The 21,259-nt window shown below is 45.1% G+C and overlaps 1 protein-coding gene across 3 annotated transcripts in view; it reads right to left on the bottom strand.

Moving 5' to 3' along the window:
* Positions 1-21,259, bottom strand: part of ZFYVE26 (zinc finger FYVE-type containing 26) — a 67,345-nt gene that overhangs the window by 39,227 nt on the left and 6,859 nt on the right. For 2 of the 3 annotated variants that reach the window (XM_055435699.2, XM_055435700.2), the window contains 15 exons: positions 19,624-20,125; positions 18,963-19,093; positions 18,229-18,393; positions 18,001-18,089; positions 16,423-16,586; positions 13,395-13,598; positions 11,550-12,161; positions 10,974-11,060; positions 8,095-8,163; positions 7,351-7,502; positions 5,273-5,474; positions 4,167-4,430; positions 1,865-1,984; positions 1,606-1,770; positions 164-382 (listed from right to left, as the gene is read on the bottom strand). In XM_055435699.2, the coding sequence (XP_055291674.2) occupies positions 164-382; positions 1,606-1,770; positions 1,865-1,984; positions 4,167-4,430; positions 5,273-5,474; positions 7,351-7,502; positions 8,095-8,163; positions 10,974-11,060; positions 11,550-12,161; positions 13,395-13,598; positions 16,423-16,586; positions 18,001-18,089; positions 18,229-18,393; positions 18,963-19,093; positions 19,624-20,125 (3,145 nt within the window). Of the gene's footprint in view, positions 1-163; positions 383-1,605; positions 1,771-1,864; positions 1,985-4,166; positions 4,431-5,272; positions 5,475-7,350; positions 7,503-8,094; positions 8,164-10,973; positions 11,061-11,549; positions 12,162-13,394; positions 13,599-14,947; positions 15,169-16,422; positions 16,587-18,000; positions 18,090-18,228; positions 18,394-18,962; positions 19,094-19,623; positions 20,126-21,259 lie in introns of those variants that run through there. The other variant, XM_055435702.2, reaches the window with a different exon arrangement.

The raw sequence follows: 21,259 nt of genomic DNA, 5'->3' as shown, positions 1-21,259 counted from the left end.
AGATAAAGGTGAATAAAACGCAGAGGTGACTAAGAGAAGACCCCATAAATCTAGTGTCCTTGGCTACTGCTGCACCTAGAACCTCTTCATTGTATGCCTTCTTCTTCCCTGCCCTAGACACTCGTGGGCTGGTCCTGACTGTATTTCTTTTCCTGCTACTTACCAGGCTCAGAGCTCAGGCTCCGAAGGAGAACAGCAGCCAGGGTGCTGCAGTATCTGAAGAAGGTGCCCATGTAGTCAGTCTGCTTGCCGCCTGCTGCTGTCTGTTTGCCCAGGTTCTTCTGGAGGAGCTGAGCCTGGATATACACAGGGTGGGCCTCGGCCTCCGGAGCTTTCTGGGCCACCTGCTCCACCAGGGAGGAGAGTGGGGTACCCCTGGGCTCTGGGAAGAGTTACGGAAGGAGAAGGCATGCAGTCTTGAGTCTGTGCATCCGGCTTTGGGTCAATTTCCAACACAATATGGGAACTGAGCCTCTGCTCAGTTCTGCATGGGGCATCCTATACTTGGGTATTATACTTACAAGGCAGCTATAAAATCCTAAGTTTATAAAATATAAATACCGCATGGTATTTAAATATAAAATATATTGCATGGGGCATCCTACAGCTTGGGTATTACACTTATAAGGCAGCTACACAATCCTAAGGGCTTCCCTGATAGCTCAGGTGGTAAAGACTCTACCTGCAATGCAGGAGACACAGGTTCGATTTCTGGGTTGGGAAGATCTGCTGGAGAAGGGATAGGCTACCCACTCCAGTATTCTTGGGGTTCCCTGGTGGTTCCGCTGGTAAAGAATCTGCCTGCAATGTGGGAGACCTGGGTTTGACTGCTGGGTTGGGAGGACCCCCTGGAGAAGGTAAAGGCTACCCATTCCAGTATTCTGTCCTGGAGAATTCCATGGACTGTATAGTTCCTGGTGTCACAAAGAGTAGGACATAACTGAGTGACTTTCACCATACAATTCCAAGTTGGTTCCCTGTGCAAGTGATTCTCAGCCAGGAAGAGTTCTGAGTCTGGAGAAATCAGGGTGAAGAGTTCCATTTTCACCCCAGTGTTTCTGGGGTGGAACTCCTCTATGAAATGCATAGCACTCTTTTGGGGATGGTTTGGTCAATGTTTATGAAGTGACTTCTGGGTATATCTCTCATTAGGAATGAGAAACGTGTACCAGCTAACACTGGATGCTAAGGTGTGCTAAGCATCCCTTCACTTAGGAGGTGGGGAAACAGGTGGGATTAGTTACAAGACCAGTCCTGGTTAACTAGAGGGCTGGTAGGGCCCACTTCTGGGCTTCCCAGATGGTGCTAGTGGGAAAGAACCCACCTGCTAATGCAGAAGACTTGGGTTCAATCCCTGGGTCAGGAAGATCCCCTGGAGGAGGGCATGGCAACCCATTCTTGCTTGGAGAATGTCATGGACAGAGGAGCCTGGCAGGCTACAGTCTATAGGGTGGCAAAGAGTCGGACATGGCTGAAGCGACTCAGCACGCACACACAAGGGCCCACTTTTGAGTGCTAAGCCTCCATTCCAATGTGCTTCTCCATGCTCCACTATGTCCGTGCCCTAGTTCAACCTCAACTGCTCCCTTGCAGAAGGACTGGTACCTGGCAGCTCTAGCGCTTCTCTTAGCGACTGCAGGATCTGCTCCAGCTGCTGGGACAGGGTGGTGTGGCTGGCTACACAGTCCTCGGTGAGGCTGGGCCAACACATCTGAAGCAGCTCAGCAATGCTGCACCGTGGGGGACCTCCTCCTTTATCCTCTCCACTCTCTATGGAGAGCAAAAGAGAAGGAAAAAGTCAGGTCTGATGCTGACCCAACGTTCCGAGTCCAGGAGATGAAAAAATTGTAGTTAAGCAGCTCACCTGATTTGATTTGCCCGGCTGACACAAGTGGGTAATTGAGAATCTTACTGATCTGCTGAAGAACACCTGGAAAACCTCGAATGCCATCAGCATTGATGAATACGTGGTCTAGCCGGCGACCTGGAAATGGATGAATCAAGAGGGAATGCAGAAAAAACCTAAGGTACTTTCAGAGATTGAAAGTCCTGTATTTACGTGTAAAGTTTTATCTCCTTCAATATTAAGGGGGAGGCTGCTGTGCTGGCTGAGTAGACCAGTAAACCTGGTGTATTCCATGCTTGTGTTCCAGGGCCATCTGTGGCACGATGCCTCAGCTGTCCACAGCAGCAGACCCAGAAGCTCTGGTATTCCTGGGGAATTGCTGTCCCAAGTCAACCAGGCACTTCTTGTGGATTTGCCTTGGTACCTTTCTTAGTTGAGAATTTGAGCTGGGATCCAGTCTCCTCTAATTGTCTTAAATGGTATCCTGATACCCTCACTAGACTATAAAGAACTTTATGCAGAGATTATTCCTTATACCCTTCTTGTGCTCCATAAACTTCGGATAATCTGGAAATGCAGTAGGTACTAAATTAATTCCTGATTGGCATGAAACCAGTTGGCCTGAATATTATATAATCTTCATTCATTTTAGAATATAAGTGCTTTACTTTATGAGGGGGAAGTAAACTGTTCAGTAAAAACAGCATTGTGTATGCCACATACACTTTCTTAAAAGGACTATGTCAGCATTAAAGGATTTCAAGCCAACAGCTTAGAAGTGATTTGGAAGGGTGTGCATAAAAGACTTAAAACAGAAGGCCTGAGATTGCTATCCTCAGAAAGTCTTGCTGGCAAGGTTGGTCCTTGGCTGGCATCTTTGAACTTGACTGGTAGATGCTTTTCTACACTGATAAAATTTTACCTAAATTATGAAAGTGTCTGATTGTGCCTAAACTGTTTGTATGGTGTGGTTTATGCTGAACACCTGCCTTCCTTCCAAGAGTGTGGAGGTTTGGTACACGTTGGGCAGATGGTGCCTTTGTCACCAGCCCCCAATAAAAACCTTGGGCACTGGGTCACTGATGCCCAGTAGACAACATTTCACACTTGTTTGTTGTCACAACTTACTGCTGGAAGAGTTCAGTACATCCTGTCTGACTCCAGTGGGAGAGAATTCCTGGAAGCTTATGTCTGGTTTCCTCCAGACTTTATCCCATGAGCCTTTTCCCTTTGCTAATTTTGCTTTGTGTCCTTTTGATGACATAATTTGTAGCCATGAGTATGACTGTATGCTGAGTCCTGTGAGCTCTCCCAGCGAATCACTGAACCCAGGAAAAGCTACTCATATCACACCTGTTCACCATTGCTCCCTCCATATTACTCAGAGAGAATATGTTCCTTTCTTTCTGCCTCGTCAGTCCTTCCAGTGTTGGGTGTGTGTATCAAGGACGGGTGGGGAGTGACACTTTGCCTGATTCTTTCTTCTTCTTCTACCTTCACTCCTCTAAGAATTCCATAGACACATTCTGGGATATTATTAACCTCAAGGTACAATCCTCCCCTTAACTGTGATCCACTAAAATTTTCCCTTATACCTGGTGTACAAGTTTGAGACCCAGGTTTAAAGTTAAGTGGGATTCACTGTGAGGAGGTATGCAGTTTAGGGGTGCAAATTCCATCTGTACCATTTTAGGAAGGCAGCTATATTCACCACTGTATCACCAATGCCATTTGAACCAGTTTTGAATGTTTATCTCTTCCCTGAATTTATCTATAAACCAGAAGAAAATTTCCCCAAATGACTGTAGACTATTATGTCTGTTAAGAAGGTGAGATTCTTGGGCTTTCCTGGTGGCTCAGTGGTAAAGAATCCGCCTGCCAATGCATGAGACACGGGTTTGATCCCTGATCTGGGAAGATCCCACATACCACAGAGCAAATAAGCCCTCATGCCACAACTACTGAGCCTGTGCTCTAGAGCCAGGCAGCTACAACTACTGGAGCCCTCATGTGCTACAGCCTTTGCTCTACCATAAGAGAAGCCACTGTAACGAGAAGTCCGAGCACCGCACCTAGAGAGTAGCCTGACTCTCTACAACTAGAGAAACAGCGAAGACCCAGCACAGCCAAAAATAAATTAACGAAAAAAAGAAGGTGAGACTCTCAACAGACTAGTCACCAGAATGGACATGAAGAACTAAAATCCTTTCTCCTTGTCCCTCCTTCCCCAGTAACTTTCTTCCTGTACAATTATCAAGCATCTCAGAACCCTGTCTCCTTATTTGAGAATAAAGGGATCATGTGAAAGAAGCATACTCACCCTGACTCTCAAGGCTGCTGTTAAGGCGCCGTTCAGCTGTTTCCAAAAGCTGCTTGCCAGTTTTCCAGAGCTGGCACTGTGAGCAAGCCAGGTCAAATGCAGCCATGGCGGGTGGGCTGAGATCTTCCAGAACCTCTTTCAGGGGAGCAGTGAGCTCTACTGGGCTACTGCTTATCCAAAAATCCTCCTGGAGCGTGGGGATGGGGTCTCCAGAGGTGCTGAGCAGCTTGTCGGTCACATCAGAGATGGAATAAAATACCATCCCTAGACACCCAGCAGTGGGGGTGAAAGGCAAGAGGTTAAAATGATGCTCACTACCACTTTTATTTTGAGAAGTAGTTATAAGGTCAGGAGCAGTGAGGGTTTCTTTCAGATTGGGCCTAAAAGTAGGCTTAGAAAGAATGTGGTAGGTCTGTGTGTTCTCATCTGAAAAGATCTCTAAAATATATTGCTAAAAAACCAAAGCAGAAAATAGTACTTGTTATAATAGCCCATTCATATTAAAAAGCATATGCATATATTCTTTTGAATCTGTAAAGAAAATTTCTGGGAGCATATAGAAGGGGCAGTGTGATGGTAACTTGATATATACAGCCTAGACTGGCAAAAGATGTAAAAACATGGGACAAGATTCCACTTTCAAGAAACAATGAAAGGATGAGCTCTTTCTGCAGTACAGCCAAGGTTGGGCCTGGAGACCTGAGAACCCCAGGCTACAGATGTTAGAGAAAACTTCTTCACTTTTTAGGAATGTAAAATAATCCCTGAATAACTAAATGAAAGAAGATACCCTAATCAGTTCCCCAAAGCTCAAGATAATGGCCATCAAAACCCATGGTGGAAACTGCATTCACACTCCTCAGTATAAGTCATGTAGGGCAGGCTTAATGGAACAGTTCAAGTGGCAGATAAGTGACCCCTGTGGTCAGCAAAGTTGGCCGCAGCTAGAAAATGACTCGGGGTGGTGTCAGGACTGCTGTTCTTCAAGGCAAGCATCCTGCCCTGGGTTTCTGTTCATCTTCACGGTGAGCCTCTGGTTTGGGCGGTTTCTCGCCCACACCCTCCTCCCACAACTCCCTCACCACCTGACAAGAGGGAAGCCGGACCTGCGGCCGCAGCGCTGCCGATGGCCTGCAGGGTGGAGCGGCCACTGCCTGTTCTTCGGATGGTGCTGCTACCCCCGTCTGAGTTCTGGTTTTCGATTTTATGTTCTACTCGGGCCAGCTCCTGGATCACCTCCTGGTAGCGCTCCATGAACATCAGCTCCCCAGAACTGTGTGAAGACTTCAGGTTGAAGGTGAACACCACCTGTCACGGGGGAGAGAAAGAAGTGTGGCTTCCGGTGGGCCTGCTGGAGTGGGGGGAGTCTACACATCTGAAATCTTGCCAGTCGTCAGCCTCTGGCCCTGAGGCAGCTGCTTTGTGGGGCTGGAAGAGTGCTGGATGAGCAGAGAGTAGATCAGATGTAGAGATAACTCATAAAAGTCAGCAAGAGAGTCACCAGAGCCCCAGCAGAATATAGGCAAATGATGTGGACAGTTTCAAAGAGAAAATACATGTGACTAATACACAGATGAAAAAATGCCTTCCCTTCCAAGTAATCCAGGGAATTTAAAAGTCATACTACTGTGCATCTATCGTAAGGACAAAGTGTAAAAATAAACCCTCAGGGGGTGGTGGTAGAATGAACTGTCACAATAATTTTGGAAAAGCAATTTGGCAATCTATGGAGCTTTAAAAATGTTTATATTCTTTGACTCAGTCATTTTTATGAGAAACTTTCGTAAGGAAAAAATTCCAAAGTCTTAATGTGTAAAGGTGATAATCTTTACACTAGTTATTACAATGATTACAGGATTGAAAATAATCTAAGTGTTGAGTTAACAGGGGAATGGTCAAACGCAGCTACATGATCAGATAAGGTCACTAAAATCAGTTACAGAGCAAATACTTGTAAAAAAGGCACTAAAATTTTAGATTCAAAGTGATCTTGGCTCTATATAAAGGTCACATATATTTCAGAAAGACATTGGCAAAAATATACTTTTATCTTTAGTATTGGTTGCTCTGGACAATAAGATTGAAACTAATTTTATTTTCTGGTTAATACTTTTTGGCATTTTCTCATATGCACAACTTGCTCTGTAACCAGGTTGAAAAACTTCTATTAAAAAAGAAAAAAAGAAAAGAAAAACTCAAAGTCTCAGAAAAGGAAGTGAGGACTTTAGTGGTAAAGCATCGGGGACCTCATAACTGACTTCTTGGTTTGGGTGTCAGAAAGGCTAGTGAGAGTCCTATCCTCCTGAGAGGGACAGAACTGTCACTGTTATTAAAATATAATATCTAAAATGTGTCAGAGGAAGTTAAACAAAAATTATCCCATCACATAGATGTTTCCATGTAAACTCACATGAAAGAAAAATTCTGACCTGTGTGTTAAGAGACCAGCATAGGCGTCATAAGTACAACAAGAGTTTTAAAAATTAGAATAGTGGGGTTTTATGCTATTACATTTAAACAATAGCAGAGGATTTCTGTACTTCTCACAGCTTGCACACAATCCTCTTAACATTCCAGGAGGCAGCACAAGCAGGTATTACATTTAAGTCCAGTTTTCAAGTGAGGATATCAAAGCTCAGAGAGAGTAGCTCAGAGGGAGTAAGGGTCTTTCCGATTTTTTACTCCCTGAAATTTCCCCTACACACATGAACCTTCCAGTTTGCTAGCCCCCTCCACTTCCTGCATAGTGAACTTGGCATTCTATTTCTTGTTAAAAATGGTCTGTACAGTGATTTCTAACTATATAAAACCACATATATGTTCAGAGAAGGACTACAAGGAAACATATAAAAATCTTCCAAAGTTTTGATTGCCGCCCAATATTTTATCTTGCTAAAACACCATTTATGTTAAGAAAACAAATGATTCAACAGCTTAAATTTCTCCCTGGCTGGATCTTGAAATGCACAGTGCTCAAGATGGGGTTCCATACATGTAAACTCCCTCCTGCTTCTCCTGCTGGAATTGCGCCCTCAGGTATACCCGAGTGCCTCTGGGTGCACACACATCTGCCGCTTCCTGTGGCCCTGCGGGTCCCAGACGGTAAAAGGCTGCCTTAGCACTCTTTACTGTGACAAGGTAAGGCTGAGGCTCCTAACACCTGTTGCACAAGAACCTGCCTCACCTGGTGGGCTTCTGCAAAGTTCCCCCGGAGGATGCAGGATGCCAGCAGTGACTCAGGTGGGGAGAACATCATGGGGATGAGTGAACTGTGAGGCTGGGGCTGTAGTCGGCCCTCCAGCTCCGTCTTCCCAGACGCAGCACTCAGACTTCCCTCTGTTGGGATACAGGAACATGGGTGGCCACAGAAGGGACAGAAATTGAGGAAAAACTATTGTCACCTGCTGCCAAACTCCTATCCTTCTCAAAGTTCTCTAAAAGGTCTGTAAATAGATCTTGATTTTTCCTCAAATGAAGGGCACACCTATGCTATCATCTTTTTCTCTTCTTCTTAAATTTGAAGTACAGTTGAAGTACAGTTAATATCGCATTACTTTCAGGAACACAGAAAGTGATTTGGTTATATATACTCTTTTTAAAAATTCTTTTCCATTACTGGTTATTATAAGATAATAAGTATAGTTCCCTGTGATACCTACCCAGTAAATCCTTGTCTATTCTATATATGGTAGTGTGTATCTGTTAATATGCTATCATCTTTAAATATAAGACTTATGTACTAACTACTTTCCTTGGGTATTTACTTCTGTTTCTCTCTACTGATGGGTAACTCAGCTGATAGGGAAATAGCCCCTTCACTGCTGAACACAACCAAGAACTGCTCAGTCCAAGGTTTCACACCGGGGGGTATGACAACTCTATCAGGACAAAGTTACTGGAAGTTGGCAACTGGTAGGGACACAGATACCTGAAGTACTTGTGCTCAGTTCACTACTCGTATTTTCCAGGGATGATTTGGAACCTTTGTCCCGGTCATCTAGAGGTATTAGGAAGAAACAGAGAAAATAAGCCATCAATACCTTACAGTGCAGAAAGTGGGAGGTTGGCTTGAAAGCTGAGATCTAGGTAGAGTGAAAAGATAATGAGTAGTTACTACACCAGTGGCTCCTTCTACAGCAAAACACTAGTTCCTACGGAAAACACCAAGTTTCCCCCCAGTGGTGAGTCTTTATTCCTTTTAGCTGAGCTGTATTGCTCCCCTTGCAGGGAGGAGAATTTCCTCCTATCTCAGTCCAGCTGCTCCTTCTGAGAGCCCTGAGAAATGGGGATCCATCTTCTTAGTCTCATTCTAGAAGGCTCCAGGCTTCCTCAGCTGATGGTCCACCTCCCCTCCAGCATGAAGATACACCTAGCAACAAGCTCCAGGGAGGGGTGCTGGCCCTGGCAGAGGAGCAGGGTCAGGAACTGGGGTGAGTGAAGCGACTCAGAGTCTGCGGGAAGGTGCTAGAGCAGCAGCTTTAGGGTGACAGCAAGGGCCCTGGCTGGACCCCTCCCTGGGCACACTGATGCCCCAGGGCGGGCTTAATATGACCCCAGTGCTCATTTGGGTAGTAGCTTATACCAGCGGTTAGCAAGCTCTCGGTCTCAGAGCCCCAGGAGCTTTCAAATTACTTCTAGGGGTCACTGACCCCCATCTGCCCACTAAGCACTGTCAACAGTCTGAAAAAAAATAAAAGCACAACTATTATAGCCAGGAAGCAGTAGGGTGCCAAAGAGGATCACAAAAATTTTCTGACATAGAAAAGGTGGTCCTCGTACTTGAAAGAGTAGGGAACCAAAGTATAAGGCCAGGTACGCTGAAGACCACGATATTGAAAGCCCTGGAGAAAAAGCATCTTCTTCTCAACACTTGCTTTCCTGAAGTGCTGGGGCTTTCAAGGGAGGCTTGCTATTCCTTGTTGTGATCAATATGTAATTCGAGGGTAATGTCAGGCCATGTAAGGCAGCCTCCTTGGCTTACTGTGGGGAAGGAACAGACAGCTGCGGGAAAGAGAAAGTGAACTATGCATTTGGGGTTGGATCAGCCGGGTGAACGCAAACTATGCCTTTTGACTCCAATTAACTGAGTCACTTAAGGGGCCCAGCCTTTAAGTTTTCCAGGTTTCTCCCTCAGTATCTTCCAGCCCGGCCAGGATGCTGGCATCTCTCACTGCTGCTTATTTAAAGCTGACTCATTCTTCTATGTTTGGTTCAATAGTCAACTCTTTTATAAAACCTGTTTCTCTGCCTTTTCAGGTGATGCTGACCTTCCCTTCCAAGAGATCTCTTCTGTTTTCAGGCCATGCCCCTGGGCAGTTTAAGTTTTTCATGTGTATTGTCTATGCAGGTAAATTATAAATTCTTCAAAGGCAAAGTCCCGGTTTATGACTCATTCACCTCCCTCAAAATACCCAGTATTTTTTAGGGCACAGGAAACTATTTATGAATTATATAATTACATATATAATTATAGTTTTAATTATTTAAAAACTAACAAAAATCATAATGGAATATGACTGTCCAAAATTTAATACTTCTGTATAATGCTCATAGACAAAATGGAGCAAAGCTTGTAGCACATAATGACAGAATATTTTCCTTCAGGTATAAAGAACTTCTTACAATTCAACAGGAAAGACAAACCCAATAGAAAATATGGACCTGAGACTGAAAGTTATAAATGGCCAATAAATATATGAAAAAAACACAATCTCAAACTAAAAATTAGTATTAAATTGATGACACACCATTACTATACTAATCATATTGGCAAAGATTAATACTACTCATTGTTTTCTGATCCTGCTCATTTTTGATGAGTGTATATTCAAACAGGCTTTTATATACAGATGATGGGAATGTAAATTGGCCTGCCTTTTTTGGGGGCGATTTGTTACATCTATATTTTGTACCCACATATACTTTGACTTTCTGTTAAACTGCTGTCTATATTATAGATATATTCACACAAGTATGCACAGACATACATACAGGGTTGTTTACTGTAGTACTGTTTATAGGAGCAAAAAACTAGAAACAATTTAAATGCCCACAAAAGGGTATGTAGGACAATGGACTCTTAAGCAGTCTTTAAAATAAGTGAAGTGACTTCTGAATATGGAGTATGATACATTTATATATGTAAGAGGATGTAAATGGAAAAAGAAAGTTGCAGCTCTCCATATACAGTAACAGTGAATCTATGTATCTTCCCAGGTGGCACTAGTGGTAAAGAACCTGCCTGCCAATGCAAGAGATGCAAGTTTGACCCCTGGGTTGGGAAGATCCCCTGGAGGAGGGCATGACAACCCAGTCGAGTATTCTTATCTGGAGAATCCCATGGACAGAGGAGCCTGGAGGTCCACAGGATCACACAGGTGGACACAACTGCAGCAATTTAGGGCACATATATATAAAATGATATATATGCTTGCATTGCATAGAGAATTTCTGGGAGAAAACTATAAGCAAGGGTTATTTTAGGGGAGTGGGATTAGGATAATCTTAGACCACTTTTGTTTGTACTTTATCTGGAATTGCTCTAAGATACTTTATCTTTGGGTGGTCCAGTGGCTAAAGACTCCACATTCCCAGCGCAGGGGGCCCAGGTTGGATCCCTGGTCAGGGAACTAGATCCCACATGCCACCACTAAGACCGAGCACAGTCAAATAAATAAACAATAATTTAGAAAAAAAGATACTTTAAGAATTGCTTGACTGTTTTATCTTTAAGAATACTAGACAAGCAGCAATACACCATCTGCCTGGTGTGTGGGATGGAGGCATGGGGAGAGCTCTTTGGATTACCTGCCCGGCTCTTTCTTGTCCGACGACCCCGGCGGAGACTGGGGTGCTGTGTGGTGATGGGTCGGTATCTTCGGGAGGGTTGTTCCTCTGAAACAGCAAACCCAGTGGGGGTCATATGGGAGGGTGATCAATTTTTTTTCTAATTGATGTATCACTGCTGCTGTACAGTATTATATAAGTTATAGGTGTACAATATTATGTAAGCTACAGTTTATATATAACATGTAATATTGTATGTTACAGTTCCACAATATAGTGATTCACAATTTTTAAAGGTTATACTCCATTTATAGTTATAAAATGTTGGCCCTATTCCCCGTGTTGTACAATACCGTTTGTACCTCTTACTCCCCTACTCCTATACTGCCCCTCCTCCCTTCGAGGTTGACCAATTTTGAGTTGGTCCACTTCCTGGAGTAATAACAGGGAAGATCTGAACTGGACTGTGAGCCATGGAACAGTCCCCGAGTTCTGACGGGGTGGCTCTGGGATGTGTCTGGAGCTAGTTGGTTCTATGCACTCTTTCCCATATTCCTGAGATGTTTCTTCCGCCTCCCTTTCTGTTATCTCGCTCACCTGAGCCCTGGATGCTGGTCACCACCTTGTACCTCCACTGCGCTTCCGAGAGAACCTTGGAGAACTGGTGCAGGCGACTCTGCAGTCCGTCTCTGCTGCCTGACCCGCTCTGGCCTTCCAGCAGCTTTGGCTTCTCAGGGGGACCGCGGCTGCTCAGCTCATCCAGCTGCTCCTGGAGCAGCCTGAGGAAGGCCCCTATCGCAAATTCATCAGCCAGGAACCCACTGACACCGCTCGTAAAGTGCTTTAGGTCCAAAAAGCTGTGCCCGTGAGGCTCTGGGGAACTGTCTTTCGGCTCTGGCTTCGGACAGCTTGGAACTGTGTAGGCCAGGTTCCTGGTGGCACCCAGGGCACCCTGTTCTGACTTCCTCTCAGGCTGTGCTACGTGCTGAGGGCTCTCTGACGGGGACCTCAAACCCAGCGGGCCCTTCCCCTCAACATCATCGTCCTCAGCGTAGTCCTCGGGAAGGTGAGGCTCTGGGTGAAGATCGGCAGAGGTGATGAGGAGCAATGAGAAGATGTTTTCTAGAAGTTCCAGGCACAGAGAGTCAGGAATACTACACAGATACTGTTGACACCTAGCCAGGTACGTTGAGAAGAGATCTGAAGCACCTGAAGCAGCGTGGGTAAGACAAGAGGCCAGAGAAGGAGAAGGAAAGAGAGAGAATGCAAACATTAGAAACAGTACTTGCCAGACTCAAACACTCTCCCAACTTTAACTCATTTCTTTCTTTGTAACGACTCAGGGAAGTGTGGTTACAGTCAGAAAAATGAGAGACCGCTAAGCCACGTCTTCATGATTTGCAGAAAGATTTTGTTCCCTTAACTAAAAGTGCAGCTGACTGAGCACTCAGAATTTTGTTTCTGCTTTTTGAAATTACATTATTCCTCATCTCGGAGAAGCATTCCGTATTTCAGTTCCTACCATGAAGGCAGTCTGGAGGTTCCTTATCCCTCATTTCCCATTTTCATTCACTGTTACACTACAGGTGACCACAGGCTGCCCAGGCCGCTTAAGACATACTCACTGGCCAAAAATGACCATGCTTAGAGGTGAAGTTCTATTCCAAAGCTGCAAGGGAGAGAGATCTGAACACTAGTCACGGAAGGCAAGGTAAGGAGTTGCAAGTTATTAAGAAAAATGGGAGAGAATAGGACAGAAGGTTCTTTCAAATGTAGGCTGTGACCCATGACACTGACTTAACTGCATTTGAAAAATGAAATAAAACAGAAAAATAATCTGGAGTGTGCTCTGTATGGAAGGGTAAGCAATGTTTCTTGAAAGTTATTTCAGTTTTGTTGTTTAGTTGCTAAGTAGTTTCTCTTTTGTGATCCCCAAGGACTGTAGCCTACCAGGCTCCTGTCCATGGGATTTCTTAGGCAAGAATACTGGAGTGGGTTGCCATTTCCTTCTCCAGGGGATCCTCCCTACTCAAGAGATCGAACCTGTATCTCCTGTAGTGGTAGGCAGATTCTTTACCACTGAGCCACCAGGGCAGCCCTATTTCAGTTTATACGTCACATATACATGTACACATAAAAGCACAGATCATATACCGAGGTACAAACTGAAGTGATGTAAAATACTACCTACTGCGGATTGAGTATAAAAAAAAAAGCATTTGGAAAACATGGTACTAGATCAGACTCTGAAAAGTTAAACAAATCACTTGCTTCCTCCATGTCCCTTTGATTCACAGAGGCCTGATAAATGAAAGAAATTAATCGTGGGCATCATAAAAGGCCACCTTCCGATCCTGGTGGAAAAGTGTTCCCATGCAAAGAGCCTCCTGGGGCAGGTTGTGCCCAGATTCTTCCAGGGATGGGGTGAGGGCGGAGCTGTACCTGGGGAGGAGAGAGGATCTTTCACGGGCTCTGCAACTGAGGCCAGGTCCTCCAAGGGACTGTCTTTGCATTGCCGGCACTGGGAGTGCTGGTGTGAGCTGACGCACAGGGCATAGATGGCGTACTTCATGGCACAGAAGCTCCGGTAGAGAGTCAGGTTCTGACTCTGGCTCAGATGTGTGGGGACGAGGGCGTCAGCTGAATCTGAATTGCAAAGAGAAACAGGCAGATCTTCAGGGTTGCTCTTTTTAGGCCAGGGCCGCACTCGGGGCTGAAGCACAGAGATATCAAACTACTAGTCCCCTAAGTGCTCTTCACCCTCTTTCTTTTTGGGCAGTGTGATGGGTATCTCTTCTGGGTCTTGTTTCCTAGTCAACAACAACGTCTAGTCCCCCTGTTTCCTTTTCTCCACCAACCTCCCCTCTACATGTCGGTTCAACCCAGGTCTCCTGGCTGTTTAACAAGCTTTCCCCTTGCATTTCTTAAATTACTTGTTTTTCCTTTTTTAAATAATTAAAACTTGTTAAAGTTTAGTCTACTTTCAGACTGCTGCATTATCCAAGAGGAAGCTTAAAATGTGTTTAGATCGAGAAACAAGAGAGCAAAGGTAACACAAAATTTAAAAAAATAATTGATATTTTTAGGAAAGCCCTAAAGCAGACATCATGGGAAAAAAATACAAACTCTGTTGAGATTCCTTTATACTTGTTTAACAATTTATAATTTTTTATTAAAAATTTGTTTTGAACTTAGGAAGCAGGGTTCCATAATCTTTACAGAATCTCTAAACATCTTAATCTAGCCCAAATTATTTCCATAGAAGAAGTACAACCTGTTCAAAGAAATAAAGCAAAAAGAAGAAAAAAAAAATCACCCACAATCCTACCAGCTAAACACAACCACTGTCAGGTACATTCGGGTTTAACCCCTTTCATACTTCTGTGTACAAGTGTATGTGTTTAAGTTGAATGTAACAACATTTTGTATATACTTTACTTTTTCTACTTCTTACAAATCCCTTAGAGCATAAGCACTGGATTATGTTTCTTTATAAACTAAATCTCTGCTGGCTGCATATAGTTTTACCATATGAACACTTTGTCTAGGCATATTCCTCTAGGGACACTGGAGTAGTTAGGGATGCTTCGCTACTACAGTGTTGGAACAAGCCCCTTACAGGTTTCCTAGTGATCACTTCTTAGAAGCTCGGCCTTGCCAAGGTCAGGGTAATAAACAGAACAAGGTCGATATTGTTCTATGGCCTTGACCTCTTCATGGCATTACTGCCCAGAGCTAGGACTTGCAAGCACCCAGAGAGGGAGTGGCTCCAACATTGTTGTGACAGAAGCCACTCTTGCCTCACCCTGTACTGTGTGACACACTGTTGTGTCCAACTCTTTGAGACCCCATGGACTGTAGCCTGACAGGCTTCTCTGTCCAGGGGATTTTCCAGGCAAGAATACTGGAGTAGGTTGCCATTCCCTCCTCCAGGGGGTCTTCCCAACCAAGGGATCGAACCGATATCTCCCTCATTGTAGGGGCGGATTCTTTACCTTCTGAGCCAACAGGGAAGCCCAAGAATACTGGAGTGGGTAGCCTATGCCTTCTCCAGGGGTCTTCTTGACCCAGGAATCGAACTGGTGTCTCCTGCATTGCAGGCGGATTCTTTACCAGCTGAGCCACCAGGGAAGCCCTGCCTCATCCTAGTCCAGCCCTATTATCACTCCTCTTTTGCCTCTTCCAAGTTCAAGATCTGAGTGTGTCCTGTGACAGAATTCAAATGCTTCTTCAGAAGATTTCTGTACCTGTATGTGGAAAATAGAGTTCCAATACTTTTAGGAAATCTGCTAAAGTTGTCTACATTTCTTTAAAAAAAAAAAAAAAAAGGAATGTAGTAACACTAGCTGGAGAGTTAGTGGTAGGTCCTTTAAAAAAGTAAATAAATGGTGGAGTGGGATGAATTGGGAGATTGGGATTGACGTATATACACTAGTGATACTATGTATAAAATAGGTAACTAGCGAGAAGCTCCTAGAGAAGGAAGTGGCCAACCACTCCAGTATTCTTGCCTGGGGAAATCCCATGGACAGAGGAGCCTGGTGGGCTTTAGTCCATGGGGTCGCAAAAGAGGCAGACACGACTGAGCGACAAAACAGCAACAGTGAGAACCTACTGTAGGGCATGGGGAACTCCAATGCTCTGTGTCACCCAAATGGGAAGGAAATCCAGAAAAGGGGGGTATATGTATGCACATAGCTGACTCACTTCGCTGTAAAGCAGAAACTAATATAACATTGTAAAGTAATTATGCACCATTTAAAATTAATTTACAAAAGTAAAGCAAAGCAATATCTAGGCTGAAAGACATCTACTGCCATATGAAAATGTTTGTTTCTCTCAGAGGTAAGGTCCCTGGCCTGTGTAGTAGATTGAGACCACACTATCATATGATGCTTGATAGCAGAAAGAAAGAGCTTGCTACGAGGGCTCTGAATTTACAGCAAAGATCTAAGGTTAAAGTAAGGCTTTGTTACTGTTTAAGGCAAGTCTTTCTTTGAAAAGAAAAACTCTAAAAAAGTTTGAAAAAGACCCTTCTAAGAGAAAAATCCTACCTGTTCAATAGACTTTGAAGAAGATACAGGAGGGAAGGCAGGCACAAATTGTGCTATGAGACAGCTAATGGACCTTGGAGACTCACCAAAACCTGGCATAAATACTGCCAGTGACAATGCTGTGAATTCAGAGGGCAGTTCCTAATTCCGTGGAATGAGGGTATGCTTGTGGTTCCTGAGCTGGATCCCTATGGGACTGCTCTCATAGGATTCCCTTGGCCTCACCTAGAAAGGGGAGGGTGTCCCTACATCTCATAATCTGACTGGGGCAAATAGCACTAATTTAGAAGGTACCTGCTGGACCACCCATCTTGACAGATCCCAGCAATCATGCTAAATAAATCTTGTGCTAAAAGAAACATGTGTAATACTGTTCTGGGGGGAACCCTCCCTAGGTCACTCCTTCGCCAACTCACCATGCTCGTGCTGGGGGTCCTTGGCTGGCACCTTCTGTAGGAGCTTGAGAACATCTTCCTCCCTGAGGGCTGGAAGGTTTGTAAGGTGATGGAGAGAGTAGAGCACTGAGTGGCTGTCTCCACCATGTAAGTGACACAAGAGATCTCTCTTTGGTATGGGGTTGCTGAAAGCAAAAGTTGGGAGGATGGAAGGGGAGACAGTTTAAATAATTGCTTGGAAAAAGACCAGTCTCCATTTCCTCTTATTTTTTCTCTCTGGCTTGTAACACCACACGTTTCACTTCCCCAAACACTAAATTTCAGATGGACCATGACAGAGGATAGCATTTGTTTACCCTTAGGGAAGGACATCTATCAAACCAGCCTTTTACTTGTCTAGAAAGGATCTAGGAAGGGCCTTTGTGCTCAGCAGACTCTAAAAAGGGCCCGCGGATTAAGCTTCCTAATTTCTGTAAGCTTCCTCGCTGAGATCCAACAGGAGCTTCTCTGCTTTCCTTTGAGTCAGGGCTCCTTGCTACTTCCACCTCTGCTGGTAAGGTGGGTGAAGAACAAAATAGGAACCCAGATTTAGGGAAGACTAAGGCTAAGTACAAAGGTCTGTCTAGTCAAGGCTATGGTTTTTCCAGTGGTCATGTATGGATGTGAGAGTTGGACTGTGAAGAAAGCTGATCACTGAAGAATTGATGCTTTTGAACTGTGGTGCTGGAGAAGACTCTTGAGAGTCCCTTGGACTGCAAGGAGATCCAACCAGTCCATTCTAAAGGAGATCAATCCTGGGTATTCATTGGAAGGACTGATGCTAAAGCTGAAACTCCAATACTCTGGTCACCTCATGTGACGAGATGACTCACTGGAAAAGACTCTGATGATGGGAAGGATTGGGGGAGGGAGGAGAAGGGGACGACAGAGAATGAGATGGCTGGATGGCATCACCGACTCGATGGACATGAGTTTGAGTGAACTCCGGGAGTTGGTGATGGACAGGGAGGCCTGGCGTGCTGTGATTCATGGGGTCGCAAAGAGTCGGACATGACTGAGCGACTGAACTGAACTGAACTGAAGGCTAAATTATCAGGAAAACACAGGGCCTCACACACATTTCAATAGGCAGTTGTTGAATAAAAATATGACTTAAGACAAACATGCAGCTAAGGATGTGGACCATGCCCAAAAGCTGTGTGACTCTAGGTATGTTACTTTACACTTCTGGGCTTCAGGGGCCCCACCTTTAAAATGAGGATAACTTTGGTGTCTATCTCACAGGATTAGGGTCAAGCTCATTACGTAAAGGGCGTAAAGAAATCCCTGGTATACAGTAAATGCTCAGGAAACACAAGCTTTTGTTCTTGTTATCATTGTCATCCTTAAGTTATCCTCTAGTTATGACCTTGTGGCTGTAGTGAAGATCATCACTACTTATATTTCTTTCCTGGTTTAATAGTTGGAAAAACTACTTGTGGGTCAATACTGTCAACTCAAGACATTTATAGAGAAGATGTGTTGAAAAGGCCACACGTGTGGAGTGTGGGGTCAAGTGTGCCCAGTGATGGGAACGGGGCTGGCGGTACAGAACCGTACCTGCTCTGCTGCACACACCACTCCAGGACCTCCAGGTGAGCCCACAGCCCATCACAGGCATCCCTCAGGAGCTTATCACAGCCTTGGTCCTGCATTGATACAGGAGAAGAAAGAGATGCTGACTCAGGCACCTGGGGTCAGAGGCTGTGACCAACTTCAGTACCCTGCCCCAGCCAAAAGCCTCATCACACACATTTCTGGAGGAGCCTGGGCCGCAGCGTGAGTTACCTGGGTCCCGTGGAGTGTCTGGAGCAGGCTCTTGGCTGATGCTAGGCTCTGGCAGTGTGTCCAGCCCAGGAGCACAAGCAGTCTGCTGAGAGGCCTAAATTCTCTGTTGAGCAGGCAGCCAAGACTTGGGAAATCTTCGTCCTTCAGTAGGGTGAGTGCTGTCACCTGGAAGCCAAAGGAGACGGCTAGAGGACTTGCTGCGCATCAGGGTGAGAAGATATTCCATTTAGAAGGGAGGTTTCCAACAATGCCAGAAACGGCCAGTTGTTTATAAAATGTTTACAAAAATACTAGATTGTAAGCTTCCTGAAGGCAGGGACTGACTTCTGTTGTATCTGCAGATCCCAGCATAGGATGTAGCACACAGACTAAGTTAATAAATAGTTGTTGAATTACACTGGAGCTCAGCTGCAATCTGGAAGAAGGGTAATTAGACTCCCCTGTCAATTAGGTGACATGTTGCTGCCACTGTTTCTTCTTCCTCACACCCTCCAGAGAGCTTACACATACCTGCCCAAGGACAGATATGAAACGAAATGCTGGCAGTTCTAAATATGAATGATACCGGTTCTCAGAGCCTTCTGGAACTGTGAGGTGGACACAAACTAGATGACTTACCACTAATTAAACTGCTTTGCATTGGACAGATGAATGGGCGAGAAAGGAAGAATGAAAAAAACCTGGAAAGGATCCCTGGGAACTTGTGTGATGGAGAAGCACTGAGTTTGACTTACCAGGATCTGCTCGAGGAAGTGCTTGCTGTTGCTCAGGCAATAGAAATAGGCCAATTTCCAGGCGTGGGCTGGGTCAGGATTGGAGAACAAGACTAGCATTGCCCGCTCAGGATCGAGAGGATCCGGTGGGACTGAAAATTAACACAGACAGCCCAACTGATGTGAGAGTTCACTCTTTCAAAATGTTACACCAAGTTTTCTACACTTCTATCTTAAAGACTCTTTTCTTCTCTCAGTGTGTGTGCTGAATTCATCAGTTGTGTCTAACTCTTTGCAATCCCAAGGCTCCCCTGATCAGGCTCCTCTGTCCACAGGATTTCCCAGGCAAGAATACTGGAATGGGTTGTCATTTCCTTCTCCAGGGGATCTTCCCGACCCAGGGATCAAACCTGCGACTTTTGTGGCTCTTGCATTGGCAGGTGGATTCTTTCCCAGTAGCACCACCTCTTTCCTGCTAGTGTATCATTCTTTCCTCCATCACTCCATCTTGGACTACAAAATCTGTGCTTTCACAAAGCACAGATGCCCATTTTTACAGAACCCTTGCCTATTTTTGCTTAGCTTCTCCCATTAGATTTCCAGAGCAACATGGAAGGCAGGGATTCAGAGGGGTTGGACAGGGTGGAATTGGCAACACAGGAGAAGCTGTGCAGGGACACACCTTTTCCCGAGGGTGTGGCCTTCTCTGCGTAGGTGTGGCCGTACAGGGACACCAGGTCCCGCCCGGCCTTGTGCAGCAGGCAGCCCAGCAGCCGCTCCTCCCGTAGGGGACTCCCCTCGGACCTGCAGGCCTCCAGCAGCTCCTCACACAGAAGACGCAGCTCAGCCCCGAGCGGCTCTGCAGGGCAGCGCAGCATCCGCAGGGCCCCATAGATGGCATCAACTGTCCCTGGGGGTGCGGCAGTAGGGCCCCGCAAAGTTCGCAGTGCCTGTCGAATGAGGTCCACCAGTGCTTTCTGCAGAGGCCAGCCTCGGAGGCCTGCACCATCAACCTCCCCAAGCAGGAGCTCCAGCAGGCCCTGTGCGACCTGGGGGGCCTCCCTCAAGAGATTCCAGAGCACAGAGACAGCTTTTGAGCTGAGCCGAGGGGGCCAGCTCTCCTGCCTCAGGTTTCCATCAAGCACAGGGTCCACTCTGTCTTGTGCTAAGACCGCGTACAGCTCCTAAATAGAGGATGAAGAGAGAGATGGGTGGTATGTCCAGAATGTCATCACTTACAAGCCTTGACGTTTCCCTCTTTTCAGAGTACACATGCATGGATATATACAATAGTAGCAGTAGCAAACGTTTCTGTAGTCGCTACTATGTGCCAGGTTCTTTAGATAGAAAAATTAATACTTAAAACCACCTTAGGAAGAAGACACTACTATTATCCTCATTTGGAAGGTGTCCTCAAACTAGGGGGTTGAGGCAAAGAGAGATTTGTCCAAGGCCTCCATCCTCAAGCTAGTCTATCCACACCCCTGTCCCCATTGCCCCTGAAATGTACACTGTCACACTAAATCAGGGACTGCAAGCTCACAGACCAGGTAACAAATTTTTATAAGACCCTGTACCCATCTCAAGGCACTTAAATTCAATTTTTAAAAGAACACTACAGACTAGTTTTTAACCCTTGATCTAAATCCCAAGCAAGATTTCAGAGACAGCCTGTTCTTTTTTTTTTTTTTGATTGTTTATTTTTTAACTTTTTATTTTATATTGGAGTATAGCAGATTAACAACGTTGTGACAGTTTCAGGTGGACAGCAAAGGGACTCAGCCACACATATACATGTACCAATCTTCCCCAAACTCCCCTCCTATCCAGGCTGCCACATAACATTGCAGATACAACCCCTTTTTTTTTCTTTCCATAAAACCTTCCCCAGTACCTCCAACCCACACAACTCTCCCTCTATGTGGGGCTCAGAACAATATGGTTTAGTATATAATTGTGCTATGTGTATATTTCCTTCTTCCCCCACTAGACTGTAAGTCTTTAAAAGGCAAGATCTCTGGAGCCTATAATTTGTCTGGTAGGTTATTTCCCACTCTTCATTCCTGTGGGTGGTGCTCGGGGATACTTCTTCATTACCTGCCTCCGAGACAGTCAAAGGACCTTGAGTCCTAGTGAAAGTCCCTACCTTAAATCCTACTGTAAATATATCTTTCATTAGCTGGTGGCCAGGTCATGAAGAAAATAAGCATTAAGCCTCAGAGCATCCCTCACGCACTAAAGGACAGATCTAGTTAAGATTCTGAATCTGCTCCCAGAAGGTGTTGTGAGGATTAACTATAACATATTCAATGCAACTG

This window comes from Moschus berezovskii, chromosome 9, assembly GCF_049115385.1.
Source record: "Moschus berezovskii isolate FMDL1 chromosome 9, NW_MosBer_1.0, whole genome shotgun sequence".
Taxonomy (NCBI): domain Eukaryota; kingdom Metazoa; phylum Chordata; class Mammalia; order Artiodactyla; family Moschidae; genus Moschus; species Moschus berezovskii.
The sequence above is the reverse complement of the archived record's forward strand: the minus strand, read 5'-3'. Positions and strand labels throughout refer to the sequence as shown.